The sequence below is a fragment of the Engraulis encrasicolus genome, chromosome 7, assembly GCF_034702125.1.
Source record: "Engraulis encrasicolus isolate BLACKSEA-1 chromosome 7, IST_EnEncr_1.0, whole genome shotgun sequence".
NCBI lineage: Eukaryota > Metazoa > Chordata > Actinopteri > Clupeiformes > Engraulidae > Engraulis > Engraulis encrasicolus.
In genome coordinates, this window is record NC_085863.1 from 30,685,847 (window position 1) to 30,703,880 (window position 18,034).

Consider the following 18,034-nt stretch of genomic DNA (forward strand, 5'->3'; position numbering starts at 1 on the left):
GTAACTGCTCCCGTGAAACCAGAAGATATGGAATGCATACTAGATACAGGTATTGGTACTGGAATGCACACGCAGTATTGGTATTCCGGAATGCATGGTACTGGATGGTTCTGGAATGCACAGTACTGGATGGTTCTGGAATGCACAGTACTGGATGGTTCCGGAACATATGGAACTGCATTGTTCTAGAATGCATGGTGGATGGTTCTGGACCGCATGATGCTGGATAGTGGACACAACACATGGTGCTGGATGATAGCCACTGAGGCCAGGCCTGGTCCATCGCTGGGTACAATAAGGGCAAGGGAGGCTTTGCTGGGCACTGCTGTGTGCTGAAGGCTGCTAAGGTGGGCAGTGGGTAGTGGGCATTAGGGAGAGGTGGATAGTGGGCGTTGAGGAGAGGTGGGCGTTAGTAGTTTGGGTGGGTTGCTGCCTTGGGCATTGATGGTGGGGGTAGGGTTGCCATGGGCATCGATATGGTGTGGGGTGGGGATGTCTTAGGAAGTGGAGGCCATGGCTGTTAGATGGTGACGGCGCCATGGCTGATGGGCAGGGCAGGGCAGGGCTGGGGTGGGGGAGGTGCAGGCCTAGTAGGTGGCATCGATAACGTGGCCCTCCATCTGGTGGCGGTAGCTGATACGAGCCTTCTGGGGGAAGTAGACCCGACACGTAGACCCACCACCACCGCCCTCACTGTCACATGACCAGGAAGTGGTGGAGAATTCTTGCTTCAGATCCACCGATGGCACTAAAGGAGGAGGGAGGAGAGGACAGAGAGAGTAGAAGAGAACATGGAGAGTAGGACGAGGAGGAGAAACGAGGAGGAGAGAAGAGGGAGAGACGGAAATAGTGCAATAGAGGGCCAGAGAGGAAGACGAGATGGGAAGGATAGGAAAAAGATTGATGGAGAGATGCGCAAAGATTAAAGAATAGAAGAAGATGGTAGGAAAGGACAGCAGGGCGCAAGAGGAAGACATGCATGGAGGAAAGAAATGGATAAAGAGTGAAAACAGAGAAAAGTAGAGGGAAAGGAATGGAGAAAAAGAGAAGAAAGATGTAAACACCAATCAATCAAGATGGGGAAAAAAAACAGAAAAAAAAACAGAAAACCCTTTTTAACCCTATTCAGACTGGGCTTTTGACCCCCCCCCCCCATAACTCATGAACGGAATACGGTATGACCACCAAACTTTGGGGAGATGATCTACATATGGACATCTATGAATGACATCATTTTTGTATCATTATCTGGTATTATGACATCATTATGACATCATCTGATTACAATGTCCAAAATCTCGCCATAATGTATTTTCCATCAAATTTAGGTAATGCACTCAAATTTTAATGATTACATGCTTCACACCACTTAAATGCTCACAAAGCTGTCTGATGCTAATGGAAATAACAAAAAATATGAAAAAGGATAAATAATGAGACTTAGATCAGTGGTTTTCAGTCAGACATACCTGTCAGAAAACCGTTGCCATGGCAACGGCAAAAATGATAAACATAATCTTTTGGTACTAAACTGTAGCCAACTAAATTTTAGGAAAAGTCACCAAGTTTAGTAGTCATAGCTTAAGTCGTTAAGGAATTATACCACATCAAAGTTGGTGCGGGCACTTTTAGCCCTCTCCCCCCCACCCCCCAATCTGGATAGGGTTAAAACCCTGAAATACTTAACCACACTTTAAACTTATTAAATGTATTCATTGTGCATGACTCTGGCATGTTTACAGTCATGTATTTTACTACAGTATAATACACATGGACCGTCTGTCAATATGCACGGTCCCTATCAAATAAACCATTGTCATTTCACGTCATTGTCAATCAATTAAATATATTCCCTGCCCTTGTAAGCTGAGTATGAGATCCAGGGTCTCCTACCTGCTTGGGGAGGGCACAATCTTCCTTTGCGGCGGTCCTTGCCTTGCCGATAGAAGGGAAAGCACTGTAAAACCTTCACACCCATGTTTACAATGGAAGGATCAGACCTGCGGGATGTAGGACAGGGTTATTAAGGATTTATTCATTCATCTCTATCTCTCTCTCTCTCTCTCTCTCTCTCTCTCTCTCTCTCTCTCTCTCTCTCTCTCTCTCTCACACACACACACACACACACACACTATACGTAGGCCTATTACAACAGATAAATGATGTTAGTGCTTAACATTGTTGTAAATTGTGCAAAACAAGTTTCTTAATGTATAACTTCATATAGCCTACCACTGAATAATAGTAAATGTTTTATAACATTACAATATTATATCAAAATATGAAATGGGAATAAATATTTTATATTATTATCCTATTATTATTGCGATAGATGTCTTAAAAGTTGCAAGATTTGGTTGGAAAGTGCACAACCACATTATTAATTAAAATACATAGGCCCATATCTTCCAGATAAATTCCACCGTGGCATTTTAAAACTACATAATTAGGTTGCTTTCCTAATACTGAGACTGCATTCGCCCTGCTAACTAATTAGTGGAAACCTTGGCTGCCTGACACCTGATCCATGTTTACATTCTCTATAGACATGCAAGAGTAGAACACCACGACATAGCGCGAGCTCACCTGAGAAGTCTACACATTCCCTCGCTTCAAGGCAAAAAAACACCGAGTCAACTCTAAACTCTTTCAGCTTGACCGGCCTGGTTTGTTTAGTGGTGGATTGTGAGGCTATGTGGTAATGTGGGCTTCCATGTTACGAGTTGGTAAGCCACATTAAACCACATCATTTCTGTGAAAAGGCGTTACGTAAATGGTAGGGCAGATTATCCATGTGGAACTAGAGCATCCAGTCAGGCAGCCAGCCTCGGGACAGAGATGCGGGGCCAAATTCATCAGTCACCAGCCAAACCACTACGTCATCGTTAGATGCGTGCCTGTACCCGTTTAACTAATTCTACTCCAGGCATTTCGATGTAAATAAAAGTGTACTTTATAATCACACTTTTTCCCAAATGAGAAATACTGGCACATTTCTTATTTTATATTATCATGTTATCCTAATACGCCTACAAAACATTAGCCTACATGAACATCAATTTAATGTCAAACAATTACGCGCGCAACAAGACTGAAATGTCGTTTGAAAACTATTGTTTGAAAAAATGTTTTCTATTTTATTAGGTAGCATATCGAGGCATTAGTTTACACTGTAACGGCAGCTGACTGTTCTTAAAGCATTTAGAAGACACACCTACCTGATGTGCGTTAAAGTGCATCCAGTGTATAGTGTCACGCTGTAAAAAGCCTTTGTTACGATTGTAAGGATTCCTCCATGTATTATTATTTGTTTCTCTGGGTTTGGAGATAGATGCGCCAACCTTGTGAACCGCAGGCATTCCCAGTGGATGAAGATGCTTTGCCTTGCCCTCGTCTGTTTTTTCCGTTACATCGGTTGCGCGCTAACTCCACTGAGCGTGCGCGGAACGGCATGGGAAATTTCCACAAGTCTTAAAATACCTAATCCTCACCGCGTGGCTGCGGGTCAAAACAGCGACATTGTCTGCCCAACCCCTCCGCAGGACTTCAAATCTCTCTCTGGCAATACAGACATGAAGCTTATGCACCGTCTCTCATTCAGGTAGCCTAAATGAATGAGGGCAGCTTTGTCAGTGCCACCTTCTACCCGTAGGTCATGTGAAATAGACAGTGGTGTATCTCCATGTCTGCCCTTTGGCCATTTAAATCCTCATTGACCCACTGCTGTAGGTCATACACAGCTACAAAAAAGGGTTTGCAAGTCTCTTTGGGAGTGAGACTCACTCATTTCCAACCTTCTCACTCTCTTAGGCTACTCCATACTATGTATTTTTCACACTTGTCATTATAAAGCACTGTTTTCATTGGGTTTTTTTCCCTCCAGAATTTCCACAGGCCTCCCTGTATTTAAGCTAAGGGGCATCTGTGAGTGAAATGTTCCAAGAAGAAAATAAATAAATAAATAAATAAATAAATAAATAAATAAATAAATCTCACTGCCAACGCAACTCAGGGCAAGACTTGAGAGCCCTGGCCCTGCTACAAATGTATGACTACAATGACCCTTATTTCCTTGTATTTATTGTATTGTTATAACTATTCATTTGACTACATGTCTTCATGCACAGACCATATCCTATTTCCACCAGAGTGAACAGGAAGACAACATTTGAATCATCTTCCTTGGAAAGCCTCCTGAAGAACCATGTTCACAAAAACAAGATGCCATTAAGTAGCCTGCCCAAAGTAGCCAGTTCCGAGGTAAACTTGTATTAGGTAATGCTCGCTTGCCCTAATCAGGCGAGGATCTTTTTCTGGGTGGCCCACTGTCCGATTAACGAGCCCTTTACATGAAAGCGCCATTGATCCCTCGGCCAATCAGATTAAAAGTGATTGTTCTAACCCCTGATTCCTGAGCGGTGCAGTTCTCGGTAAAAGGGGACCAATACGGGGATGGGGCTGGCCATAAAGCTGCGACCTAACAACACCACCCAGAGGAAAAAACAGGAAGCCGGACTTTGATTAAAGCGTGCTGTTGGAGCAGAATTAGCCTGCTGCTTTGTCTACACATCTTACATCCACATTGCTTTCCTGCCATGCCTTTCAGTAGGGGTTGTTTTTTTATTTTTTATTTTTGACAGACGTCCATTTTCACTCCTCTCCAGAGCCATTTTTACCAATAAGCAGACAAGGCAGTTGCCTGGGGCCCCACCAATTTTTTCTATTGTAGAAAATGCCCCGTCATGGTAAATACCAGAGAAAGTAATTCAAAATGGCCCCATGTTTATAATTTGCCTAGGCCCCTCAACTGGATAAAGACACTGCTGCCCCTCTCTATGTGAGAAGAGTTCTGTTGCCTCTTACTGCAGATGGGCCCGGTGATGGGCCTATTCACTCTTCACTCTTCACTCTATTCACTATTCACTCTTTGCTGAAAACACTCAACATCATCATGACAACATTACTATGACAGTATAAAGAGTCTTAAGTAATAAAACCGTAATAAAACTTGGACATTACCATTTAGGGTGACAATAAGGTTTCTATGGGGTTAAAAAAGGTTGCTAAAAGATCTGATAGCATGCAGTAGAATAAAAAACCAATAAGGAACGTATTATTGTCCACTCTACATACATTTAAGGGAGATACAAAAATCAGTTTATTCTTGCAAGTCTTGCAACATACAAAAAACTGTATCTACAACGTATAAAAATATACATGAACACAATGCTGCAATTGAAGTACAGTGAAGATTATTCAGTGTAAAATATTACTTTTTATTACTAACTTTATTTTACATTGTTTTTGTCTGATCCTCATGCATCCACCCTATCCTGTGCAGCTCCAAGTTCTTAATTGGATGAGTAAAATAACACACATCATTGGTCACTGCACCAGCTCATCTTCATCATTACACAGTCCAAGTGTGACATAATGTACAGAATAGACCCCCCCCCCCCCCAAAAAAAAGAAACCCCCACAATGCTCGAATGTCAGATGGCAACCTCTCTCTTTGATTCTGTATCCCTGATCCCGACAAAACCCAACAATCACAACAACCCCAACCACAATCACAACAACCCCAACCACAACCACAATCTCAACCCCACCCAAACCCTTCAGTCACACAAACACACTGGCCCTGCCCTGCCCTGCCCTCCCCTCCCTCAAACTCACCCACCAGCCCTTGCCCTCGCTGGTTCTCCCCCATCCCTAACCCCATTAGCCCAATTCCAACCCAACAATCTCCTTTCCCCCCCACTGGCCTTTTCTTAACCTTTTGCACAGGGTTGAAATACTGCCAAGCCCAACCTGTTACCTACAGAGCCTCTTGCCCTCCCTCTCCAGTCAAATGTCGACCCCAAGCCCCTTCATCTTGACCCCACCCTCTAACCCAGCCCGGTCCTTCAACGCCAAGCCGGACGCCACTTCCCATGTTGCCCCTTGCCCTCCTGTACAACCCCAACCCCCCATATCATGCTGCCCTCGCCCTCCCTACCCTGATACCCTTGCCCTGCCTGCCCTAAACCCCCAATACCCCCTCACATCCAGACACTCCTCTTCCCCTCTCTGCCCTAAACCCTCAATACCCCTTCACACCCAGACGCTGCCCTTACCCTCCCGGTCCCCGGCCGACTGCCCGCCACAGCAGGCCAGGCTGCGGTGCTGCGAGGCGGGCAGGTTCTTGTAGACGGCGCGGCTGTAGGGGATGAAGCAGAGGCCCAGCTGCAGGTGGCGCGCCAGGCGGCAGTAGGCGGCCAGTGCCAGCACCAGGAGAGGGGTCATCAGCAGGAAACCCACCACCAGCAGGGCCACGCAGCCCTCGTCGTTGAGGAGGTCGGAGCAGTACACGGAGGTACCATGAGGCTGCACCTGTGGGGGGGGGTACGGAGGAGAGGAGGACAGAGGGGAGAAGATGACAGGGGACGGGAGGAGAGGTGAGTGTGGAGATTGATTTAATACTCATTTATTGTATTTCACCACCAGTAACATAACATACAGTATTTCAAATAAAACGTCTCCCCTTGGCATAAGAAGGGAGGGGACCCTGGGACTGCACCTGTGGGGAGGTGAGGGTGTGAGAGAAGAGAGTAGAGGTGAGGAGGAGAGGGGAGGGCAGGGGAGAGGAGAAGAGGTGAGCAGGAGAGGGGCGGGCAGGGGAGAGGAGAAGAGGTGAGCAGGAGAGGGGAGGGTGGGGAATAAGAGAGTAGAGGTGAGGAGGAGAGGGGAGGGTGGGGGAGAAGAGAGTAGAGGTGTGAAAAGAGGATGAAATGAGAGTGGGAGAAGGGGAGAAGAAGAGAGAGACGGAGAGATAGGAGAGAGGAGAGAATGAGGAGAGGGGAAGTGAGAGGAGAGGATGAGAGGTGGGAACAGAGTACGAGTGGAGAGAGGGCAGAGGTGGGGAGAGACGAAGATGAGAGGATGAGAGGAGAGTGAGAGGAGAGAGGGCAGAGGTGAGGAGAGAGGATGAGAGAAGAGGATGAAGGAAAAAGAGGCGAGGGGAGAGAAAGAGAAGGGAGGCAAGAAGAGAGGATGAGTGTACAGAGAGAGAGGATGACAGGGAGAGAGGAGGGTAGGTAAGGGGAGGAGAGGAGGGATGATGAGAGGAGGGGGGAAGAAGATGAGAGATGAGAGGAGAGAGAAGGAGAGAGGAGAGAGTAATTAGTATCACTCTAATCTCTTACTGTCTATGCGTGTGCTTGTGTCTGGGTGTCTGTCTGAGTGTCTGTGTTGCATGTGTGTGTGTGTGTGTGTGTGTGCATGCGTGCGTGCGTGCGTGCGTGTGTGCGTGTGTGTGTGTGTGTGTGTGTGTGTGTGTGTGTGTGTGTCTGTGTGTGTGTGTGTGTCTGTGTCTGTGTGTCTGTGCATGCGTGCATGTGTGTGTCTGTGTGTTTATTTCTGTGTGTATTTGACTGTGTAAGTGTATTTGTGTAGGCCTGTGTTACAGAGGAATACATGTAGTTATTAATGGCTGTTGGTACATGGGCCACTTGTTGGGAAAGGAGGATGCACACCGCTCACAGCTGGTCCCTGTGGAAGTAACCCAGAGGCTAAGTGTGTGCTGAGTGCTGTTTAATGGATGACTCTGAGAGTGACGTTTCTGGAGCACTTGTATTTGTACATGATTGTTTAACATTGGACACCCACAGTACTGCAACAGTAGACTTGTACCATGTACCATGTATACAGTACATGGGTTCACTATGTTTATACACACAATGTTGTGAGGAGGGGCAAGACACTGGCAGCCAACCACGTGAGCTACTTTTTTGACTGACAGCAGTTTCCAACAATCACAGGTTGTGCAGCTGTGAGCGGTTGTGCGCAGCTAGGTTCGCGCAACCAGGAGAAAACAAAAACGGGTCGTGTAGCATGTTACATTACATTATACTTAGCTGATGCTTTTATCTAAAGCGACTTACTGTTGGGCCTATTTAAAGTACAGGGCATTGGTTAAGCAAGTATTAGTGTGCAATATACCAAAGAGAGAGAAGAGTCTTCACACTTCTACTTGAAAGAGGTGACCATACTCTTTTAGCAACTAGTACGTAGATAGAACTGATGCACTTGTCAAGCTATTGTTAGTTATGTCTTTTTCTTCTTCACTTCAAATACTCTTTGTCTACCTTGATTCTCAGGATAGGCCTACGCTTGCAGAATTACCTATCTCTCTCTTGACTTTGCCTGTTGTGTATGCAGTAGGCCTATGTGTGTCTTGAATTGTTCATATCGGCATTATTTGTATTATGTGTAAGCACCTGACTGATCCCACTGAGGATCAATGAAGTGACTCCTAGATTGTTCCTGCATTGGGGGACAATGAAGGAGAACAGCTTGGACTGGGACTGCTGTGTGTGTGCAGATGGCAAGGCGAGACCGTTCGTATCATGCGTATGGTTCACATTGTGCCGTACATGTGTATTGACAATAAACAGCTCTATATCTTTTCAGATCTTCCATACATGCTCATGGCAGTAGTGTCCTGAAGTGTTACGCAACCCAAAGTCATTGTCTGTGCGATGAGGTGATATGAAGACATGTTTTTTTTTTTTGGTGTAGATGGACGACACATATAGCGCGTTGAGTAGCCATTGTTTTTGTCTAAAATACGAACATCCTGTTTAGAAGGGGCATTTTTGGCTTGGCTACAGTCGTGCTGTACTGTATGTATCCCAGGGTGAGTAACAGATGGCAGGATAACATAGGACACGAGACTCAGACATGTGCAGAAGGGTGCACACTGTCTTTCACTCTCCGCCCCACCCCCCACCCCCCTCTATACCTCCATTTTTCACTCTATCCCACTCGCTCCCTACCTTTACCCACATCTCCATTACTCATGTTCTCTCGGTTCTTTATCTCTGAGTCTCTCTTTCTCCTACGTTCTCTCTCAGCCTCTCTTTCTCACTGTCTCCCTGTTTCTCCCTCCCTGTCTTTCTTACCCTCTCCATCTCCCCCCCCCCTCTCTGTATTGAATGATGAAGTGCACTTCAGCCATCTCGTAGATTAATCCATTTGTTGATTAATGTGTGTATTGCTTGACCCTGGCTAGCCGCCATGGAGTGATTGTACAGTATAACAACCTTATTTTTAATAAAGAACTGTTTAAAATCTCAAATCTCTCTCTGACTCTCTCTCTCTCTCTCCTGGTGCTACAGGAAGCTGGCCTGATCCCGTGTTCTTCCTGTTGCTTAGCTGGTAGGGAAGTGGCCGTAGCGAATGCCAAGGTTGGAGCTGGAGCCTCCAGGACACGGCTCTCATTAGGAACGTAACCTATGAACCAGGACACTGCAGTCTATACCGTAGAGTCACTCCGTTAGTATGCCACAGGAAGTATGCTTAAAACATGCAGGACGTTTTCTAAAAATGGCTTTTTGCTCTGACGTGGGAACATTTCTGCTATGGACTACCTCAGTACATCACCTATGGCTAAATGCACAAGAATGCCTTTCTAAAAAGTGCATTATGCTATTTAGTCTTGTGTGGAAACAGACTACCCTATGGATTCACTACATACATACATGTATGCCATAGGAACTATAGTGTATGACTGAACACATGCTTACTAATGCAGACTCCAAAGACTCTGATCTAAATCAAAATGGACTCTGGTCTGAGGACCCTCTCGAAAACGAGATTTTTATCTCAAGAGGCTATCCTCTAATAAAGAAATTTGAATATATACATTAAATGGCATAGTGCTCTTGGTCTGATATGGCCATAGTTCCACCCAGCAGGTCATAAGAACAATGGCTTTATACTTCATACAAGACTGCTTACTAAAAAAGGCATTGTGTTTTTGGACACAGTCTATCTGTATACTATGGATTCACTTAGTAAGGCCCTATACCGTGGCCTAACAGTAGGGCACTAGTTTAGTACGCCGACGACCCGGGTTTGGTTCCTGCCCGGGTCATTTGGCGTTTCTTCCCTGTCTCTCTCCCAACTTGTTTCCTGTCTCTCTGTCACTATCTTAAAAAAAAAATAAGATTCACTCAGTATGTCATAAGTATGCTTAAACGTGCAAGAATTCCTTTAAAAAAATGGCGTTTTGCTCTCAGTCTGATGTGGCAACAATCTGTTATGGACTCCCTCAGTATGTCATCTATGACTGACTGCATAAGAATGACTACTAAAGAGAGCACTATGCTTTTAGTCTTATGGACACAACCTATCCTATGGATCCACTATGTATGCCATAGAAGAGAAATGCTCACTAAAGTGTGTGCTTTGTGTGATGTGGGAAATGGTCCATGCTATGGATTCACCAAATAAATGTGCCATAGGAAGTTCACCTAACCACTGTGTATAGAAATGCCTGATTCTGATGCGGGGAGCTGTCACGGCCTATAGGGCTCCCAACCTTTTTCCCATATTTTTTTTACCAATATGTTTCCCGTTGTAAACTTTGGTCCCGGCCCCCCGGTTGGGAACCAGTGCTCTTGGCCAGTGTTTCCCAACCAGGGGTACGTTGTGTACCACTAGGGGCACGCGAGCACACTGCAGGGGGTACTTGGAAAAATGTAATTTTACAAATGCATGGAGCACAGTCACACTGAAATAGTAAATGTGATGTAAAACACGAGTTAGGGGGTACTCATGGCACAACGAAAAGGCCTAGGGGGTACATGAGACAAAAAAGGTTGGGAAACACTGCTCTAGGCTATGAACTCACTCAGGAAGTATGCCGTACAGAGCAGGTCTATACTGTATCTGACTCTGTCCACAGTATCTCATACTCTGTAAGGGCCAAAACAATGTAAATCAAACCCTACACAGTAAATGAGAAAACATCTCGGACTTCGACATGATCTAGTCCCATAATGTAGGCCGTTCCACCCACGGAACGCTGTAATAGTCATTAAAAAGTTAACTACCATAGTGCTACACTACTACGAGACAGGGCCTTTAGTAATGCAGTACGACCTGGTCATTCAATTGCCATTTTGGTAATAGCAAATTCATAATGCTGTGTCTTAACGGGATGATATAGCATAATATACAGCATACCGATTAACGTGATTGGCTAACCACAGTGTGGTTATTATTTTCTTTGAAGCAACTCAAGGGAGGAATTGACCGATGAGATCCAGTTAAATAATGCCCACGGCTCTTACATGTGCTGCGCTATCTGCCCAGACAAACAAATTTGGTGTCATTACGTGGTGCTTGAAGCGCGATTGAAGTGTGTGTGTGTGTGTGTGTGTGTGTGTGTGTGTGTGTGTGTGTGTGTGTGTGTGTGTGTGTGTGTGTGTGTGTGTGTGTGTGTGTGTGTGAGTGTGAGATATCCATCAAGTGCAGAGATGAGGGGGGCTTTGAAGTTATCCGGGGAATGTGAGATAAATGACCAAGAGGAGGAGGAAGAGGAGGACGAGGGCATTAAAGACAGAGTTAGTAAGTGTTGGAGGATGAAGATCGGCCACGGCTGCATGCTTTTACACACACACACACACACACATACACGAATGAATGCACGCACACGCACACATGCACCTGTGTGTAGGCTACACGTTACAGGATATAGTACACAGTATGTTCGTACAGTATGTTCACATGTTTGTACTTGTGGACACGTAGCCGGTTGCTGTTTGGTACTAAACATTACAATTTGTTATTTATTCTCACACCTCAGGTGACAGGTGCATTGGAAATGACCCATAGGTCGCGAATCTGAAAAAAAAGAAACCAGAAGACCCATGCACACTGACCTATTCACTTTAACTTAGCCCAAAACATCATGAATAAAGTTAAATCGCAATGGTTACTGTGTGGGAGGTTTCTAGTATTTTCTCCTGAAACCTGAGCATTAGCAGAAGAGAACATGGTGTACTCACTCACTCACTCACTCACTCACTCACTCACTCACTCACTCACTCACTCACTCACTCACTCGCAATCTTTTGTACTAATTCACCTTTATCGCTATTCAATCAGAGGCATCATTTCTATGGCTGTTCACACACAGATGTGCTCATCCGTGCATACACACGGTACAGTGGCACACACATGCTCATTGCTGTCATATAGAGTATTTCTACACGTTCCTTTCAAATCCACACTGGCCCTGTCTAGTGCACACATACACACATTAAAAAAAAAACATTTGCATTGCTATCATCATTAAGTAGCCAAGGAAACCATATGAAGCTTAGCAGCAGAAAAAATATTTTTTCAATGGTGTGATTTTTTTTTTTTATCACACCATCGAATATAATTCAAAAAGACACAAAATATGTCCTCCAGCCATAGCACTCTATTGATGTTATCAAGTATCTTTTCTTTTTGAATCTGTCTAGCAAGTCGTTGGGGAGGGCAAAAGGACAACACGGCCTATTGCGTGCAGTTAAGCAGTCTGCACAACCTTCAGCTTCATTAATGGCCCAGATTGATTTCATATTATAGCCTGGTTGGCTCGCCAGGCTAATCCTTATGTGCACCTCCCTTCCACTTCCTTAATATTCCAAGAATTCTTAACTGTGCCAAGCTCAAACTCAGCTCTAATCCCTATTTGGCAGTAACCAAGGAAACAGAAACACTGTTGGGATGATTCCTGAGGAATACCATTTGTGTCCTCACAAAACATTTGGACCTCACTGTGTAGCAATACCAGTGCACACACACACACACACACACACACACACACACACACACACACACACACACACACACACACACACACACACACACACACACACACACACACACACACACACACACACACACACAGAAACACACACTCCAATCATTTCCTGAACCCACTCGCACCTTTCACCCAATTACAAAAAAATCGTCTCAGGCTTCCAAAGCCTCACTTCATGGCAGGTCAGTTTTGGTAGACGAGCTGCCAAGGCTATCGAGGGGCCCTTTAGAGTTTAGAGTTAATTTCATTTATTTTTTGAAGGGACAGTGTTGCATGCACACACACACACACACACACACACACACACACACACACACACACACACACACACACACACACACACACACACACACACACACACACACACACACACACACACACAGTGGCTATTTCCCAATGTCAAGTGTTCTAGCCTTGGTAGTGCGTGAAACGCCTAGTGATTGGATACTCCGCAGAGTTCACCAAAGAGTATCCAATCACTCAGTGTTTCATGCACTACCAAGGCTAGAACACTTGACATTGGGAAATGGTGAGTGATACAGACACACACTTTACCTACCGAGGAGTGGCAGAGGAAGCCGAAGACCAGCATGACGAGTGCGGGTAGCATGATGAGTCCGAAGATGACGCTGGCCAGCATGCCATTGATGGAGGCGATCACCAGGTTCTGCATGGTCACCAGCACCGAGCAGGCCCAGCAGTCCAGCGAGCTCCGCAGCTCCAGGTCGTCCAGGCCGCCTGCTACCGACCCGGCTCTCGTTCCTCCTCCGGCGCCGCTTGCCACGCCGTTGCCCGCCATGGAGGAGTACGGAGGGGGGACCACCACGGCGTTGCCCGTGCTGGGGGGCACCGTGCTGGAGGAAAGGGAGTTGGTGTGGTGGAGGCGGGTGTGCTCCAGGTCCGAGTTGCCCAACTGGGTCAGGGACTTGTCCAGAGTCCCGTTTCGAGACAGACTCATTTCTTCGTTATATATATACCCCGGGAAAAAAAGGCTGTTGAACAGACAGAAGAACAATTAACAATTAACAATACCAAGACTTGAGTTTTTTTGAGGCAAAAGTGAATTTATAAAAGGACATCTTTCAGGATAAATGTAGCCTACGTAGCCACCAAATTATGAATCTGTCTAGTTTCAAGATTCACCAATTCCTAACAACAATCTTCATTCTACTTGACAACTGCTTCCAATAACACCCAATAGAGGACATATGCATGCTGCTTGAGGGAGAGATGCTGAGCGCTTTTCATTGTTGAATAAGAACAACTCCAATATGTTGGTACTCTTGAAATCAAAAGACCAATCAACAAATGAAGTCCAATCATCAAAACTTGGAGACCGTTCGGCCTACTTCACGCAACTCTTGCATAGAGACAAGGAATAATAGTATCACTCCTTGTCTGTATGCAAGAGTTGCCTGAAGTAGGACCAAAGGCCACCAAGATTTAGTGAAAATATCCTGCTCTCATTAAAAGTGTTCATCAGCTTTGACAGGTCTTTCCAGACTTTTGTTCAGTGCACACCCTCCTCAGTGAAAGCATTGCTTAAAGTCATCAATCAATCTATACTGTTTCCAATATTCAATTAGCCAATGTTTTTCCACACCAGGAAGTCTTAACAGGAAGTCTCTAACAAGATTCTTGGGAAACATCTACATAAAAAAAACTATTCCTGAGAAGACATGGCGTTACATAAGCATTTTGGCAACCACATCTCCACGTCTTTATGGACCGCTTTTAGCTCGATTCTTGTTGTTAATTTTGGTGGAAAGTGAAGTGAAGTGAAGTGAAGTGGCCGTGTGCAAATAAACAACATCCATTTTGGCCGAAACCCGAGGTGTTGAAACGTGCGGAAAACAAACACTAGATAGCTAAAGTAACCAAACACCACAGGAAACGGGCCCTTCTCTAGCATCCGGCCTCTCCAGGATGACTTAAAAAACACCAAACAATGAGAGCTAGAGGCTAGAGGAGCTCCAGGAAACGGTGTGCTGACCCAACAGACATTTCCCCCTGCTGCCATGCCAGCCGAAAAGGGACATCTTCTCCTCAAACACTCAACTTCCTGCTCCAGCTCCAGTGCGCCCGGTGGATGTCTGTGGAAAACAGACTGGTGGGCCTGCAGTTGGGACGACGTTTGGAAGATAAGAGGAGGTTTTTGTGTGTGTGTCTGTGTGAGTGTGGGCACCTGGGAGCCTGTGTGTCTCCATCCTGAAAGAGCGTCTAGGCTCCTGTTTCCAGACAACATCAAGCCCCCCACCCCACCCCACCCCAGCATGTCTGGCCCACACTCAAGACGAAGACCAACGCGTGACATCACTGCGGACAATAATAGCTAGTACTAAACACTATTGTTGGGCTTCGCAGAACTTAACGACTTTTGCTGTAATCTCAAGGACACATCTCAGCCATACAAAATAGCCACACAAAGTCACAAGATGTCTCATCACAGGGCCCCTTTGATATGGTTTATGGCCTAAACATCTGTACCTAGGTAACCAACCTTCATAGTTGGTGTCTGTAGCCTGGAAGCACCAAACTGGTCCCTGGATCCTGGACAGTACTAAATAAACACTTTCAGTTTATGTGGCAAACCACAGATCAGTCCTTTTGTAAACAAAAACAAAGTCTCAGTCTCAGACAATGTTTTAAGAAAAAGACTGATATCTACAACTATAATGTACAAAACACAAAACTGGATCAGATATCTGTTATTAATTATAGATTCAGATTGCACCTAATATAAGTCATGATGGAATTCAACTTTTCATAAAAGATTTAATCTTTTTCTCACTCACCAATGTAATCCTAACCTTATGACTAAATAATTCAATGTATTAATTTAGCACATACAGCAGCGTGAGTTGTTCGTGCAAGAGCACTTAACCTACCTCAATTACGTCCTCAGTGGTGTTCCTGGTTGTTTTGTTTTTGCGCTCTTCACTCCACCTAGTCAAACTCGTCACGTTACGAGTGAAGGTTACTTTCACCAGATCTTCTTCGCCTTTTTCCCCCAGAGTTTGTGGAGTTTTCGAAGTTTCTTTTTTTTTGTTCTCTCTGAAGTTTTTGTGTAAAACTTCACTCAAACGTTTAAAAATCCAACTAGTACCTTTGTCCTACTCGTCCTTAGGTAGTCCTTTGTGGCTTTGTTGCTGCGTCTTTGTGTGAAGATGTATACAGGTGTGACGAACCAGAGAAGCTGTGTTTGCGCTGTCCTGTATTGCTCTTTACAGTACACCCTGAAAAACCCAACTGATTGTGACCTGGCGTTTCGACACTCTTCTCTCCCTCTCTCTCTCCCTCTCTTTCTCTCTCTCCCTCTCTGCTTCTCTGACTCAGTCCTTCCTTCCTCTGCAAGAGGTCCTGTTCCCCTCCTCCACTAGCCCAGCAGTTGGTGTGAGAGAGGGGCAGTTGTGGTATTTGGGGTAGGTATGGGTGGGGGGATGTGTGTAGTTTGGGGTGGAGGGTGAGGAAAGGGAGGTGGGGGCCATTTTGGAGGGGGTTGTAAGATAAGCGATGGGGAGTATGCTCGGAGTGGGATGGCCTGGGCTGGGCCGGTCATCTGGCATACAGGCCCTTTTACCGGTGGGCCAACAGTCCTCACGGACTTTTCCCCCCTGGTGTTGGTGTTTTTGGGGAGTTCCATCTTCATAGATAATGACCTGGGCCTATCATAACATCATATATAGGTGTGGGGGGCTGGTCTGTGCCAAAACAGCCCGAGACGTTTTTTTTGTGTGTGGCCCCAGTCCAACCCCGGGGATGGGTTGTGGTAGGAGGTGAAGCACGCTCCAGGTTGAGGGACTGCAGTTAGACCTTGACTCTCTCCTATTATTGGTCACTGTGGCGAGGGTTTATGTTGAATGTGTATGTGATCATGTTCAGCATGACAAAAGAAAACACTGGCATAAACACTCAGGATGGTCGTCTTACACCCAACAATCTGCTTCGGTGGAAAATTAGATTTTCTCACCTTTTAAAAACTCAGTATTTCAGTCAGTGAAAAACTCTTCAATGTGTATGTTATTTTGATGTTGGTGATTTTCCATCTCGATTTCCAATTGTGTTTTTCTACGACAAAGACTGGTGATCGCACTCTACGTACTGTAGCCTGTGTTTCTGACATAATCAGGCGAACCCAATCTAGCTTCCGCAGCTTGTGTAGTAATCGTCTGCAGGGTTAATGGAGTGTCCAGCCAGGGCCTTTTACGTAACAGGCAGCACAGCACAGCATTCTCATATCACACCCATGGACCTGCAGTATCTGCCCACACATTCCTCTGACTGCAATGTAACATGGGGGGAGTTTTAGAAGGCAGAGATAAGAGCTCCGGGGGGCCCCTGGGGTGGAGACTGAGTGTGTGGTAAGGGGTGAGGGGCAAGGGGTGCGTGGGCAGGGGTGGAGCGGCAAATTGTGAGCCCTATGGCTCCACAGCTCCAATGGAACTCCCCAGCAATATAAATCAGACACTGTGTGGGCCCCCTATATACATGGGGCCCTGGTAACTCAGTCACACTTAAGCCTCCTGTACGACACCCCTGTGCAGGGGTGTAAGGGGGGGTGCAAGGTACCCCACGGGACGGGCCTGGCGAGAACAATTTCATTTCAGCCTGCCAAGGCGGCCTATGGGAGGGAGGTCTTGGAGAGAGGGGGGCAGGGGAGGGGGTGTTAGTCTGGGAGAGGGTCAGTGGGGGTGTTAGTGCAGACTGTTAGACAAAATAAACGATGTGTCCAAACGCTCTTGGGGAGTCGGGCTTATAAGATATCTTCGCCTGCTCACACATAGGCCTATATGATATGAAAGGTGCAAATGCCTCCAACCTCCCAGCCCCCTTGCTTTTGCCCCTACAACAACATACCTGAAGCTTAATATGTGATGGGTTTTTGGAAGGTTAGAGGGAGGGTACCCCCTCCCTGGTGTGCCGCATGCATCAAATGTCTCTAAAGTGATTGCTTTAGCCTGGACTCGGAGGGCCCAGTACAGGGGTAGGTAGAGGGGGAGCACAAGAGAAATCTCGGGGGAGGAGTGTTAATAATGGACAGTGGTGGCAAAGATTGAGGATCCCTTTTATTTGAAACTGGCCGACCATGAGATGGGGAAAGAGCAAGAAAAGATACAGAGAGAGAGAGAGATAGAGAGAGAGAGAGAGAGAGAGAGAGAGAGAGAAACAGAGTGAGACAGAGAAAGGTAGGTAGACATAAGACAAAGAAAAAAGACAGAACAAAGTGGAATAGTGGCAAAGGGAGAGAACGACAAATACACTAGACAGATTGAGACAGGGTTAGGAAGGGAGAAAGACAGACAAAGAGAAAGATAGAGAGAAGGGTAGAGAAGGGGGAAGGTATGAAGGGATGAACAGAGACGGAGGACAGGGGGTTTCTTTTCTGGCCTGCGT

At 45.8% G+C, this 18,034-nt stretch overlaps 2 protein-coding genes across 2 annotated transcripts; both read right to left on the minus strand.

Annotated features, from left to right (window-relative positions):
* Positions 1–573: 573 nt before the first annotated feature.
* Positions 574–3,625, minus strand: si:ch211-237l4.6 (uncharacterized protein LOC446130 homolog). Its single transcript, XM_063202470.1, has 3 exons — positions 3,219–3,625; positions 1,894–2,000; positions 574–748 (listed from the first exon to the last, which is right to left on the minus strand). The coding sequence occupies exons 2-3, from the start codon at positions 1,976–1,978 to the stop codon at positions 588–590; spliced, it is 246 nt and encodes an 81-aa protein (XP_063058540.1). The 5' UTR covers positions 1,979–2,000; positions 3,219–3,625; the 3' UTR covers positions 574–587.
* Positions 3,626–6,009: 2,384 nt separating this feature from the next.
* Positions 6,010–16,019, minus strand: tmem88a (transmembrane protein 88 a). The gene is made up of 3 exons (XM_063203255.1): positions 15,529–16,019; positions 13,200–13,632; positions 6,010–6,372 (listed from the first exon to the last, which is right to left on the minus strand). The coding sequence occupies exons 2-3, from the start codon at positions 13,596–13,598 to the stop codon at positions 6,094–6,096; spliced, it is 678 nt and encodes a 225-aa protein (XP_063059325.1). The 5' UTR covers positions 13,599–13,632; positions 15,529–16,019; the 3' UTR covers positions 6,010–6,093.
* Between the last annotated feature and the right edge of the window lie 2,015 nt (positions 16,020–18,034).

What these genes read in the sequence shown, in the direction of transcription:
- si:ch211-237l4.6 (XM_063202470.1), bottom strand. Translation starts at nt 1,978, where the DNA reads ATGGGTGTGAAGGTTTTACAGTGCTTTCCCTTCTATCGGCAAGGCAAG. An exon ending in ATTGTGCCCTCCCCAAGCAG is followed by an intron (nt 749 to 1,893) that starts GTAGGAGACCCT and finishes CTCCTCCTTTAG; the next exon opens with TGCCATCGGTGGATCTGAAG.
- tmem88a (XM_063203255.1), bottom strand. Translation starts at nt 13,598, where the DNA reads ATGAGTCTGTCTCGAAACGGGACTCTGGACAAGTCCCTGACCCAGTTG. An exon ending in GCTTCCTCTGCCACTCCTCG is followed by an intron (nt 6,373 to 13,199) that starts GTAGGTAAAGTG and finishes CCCCCCCCACAG; the next exon opens with GTGCAGCCTCATGGTACCTC.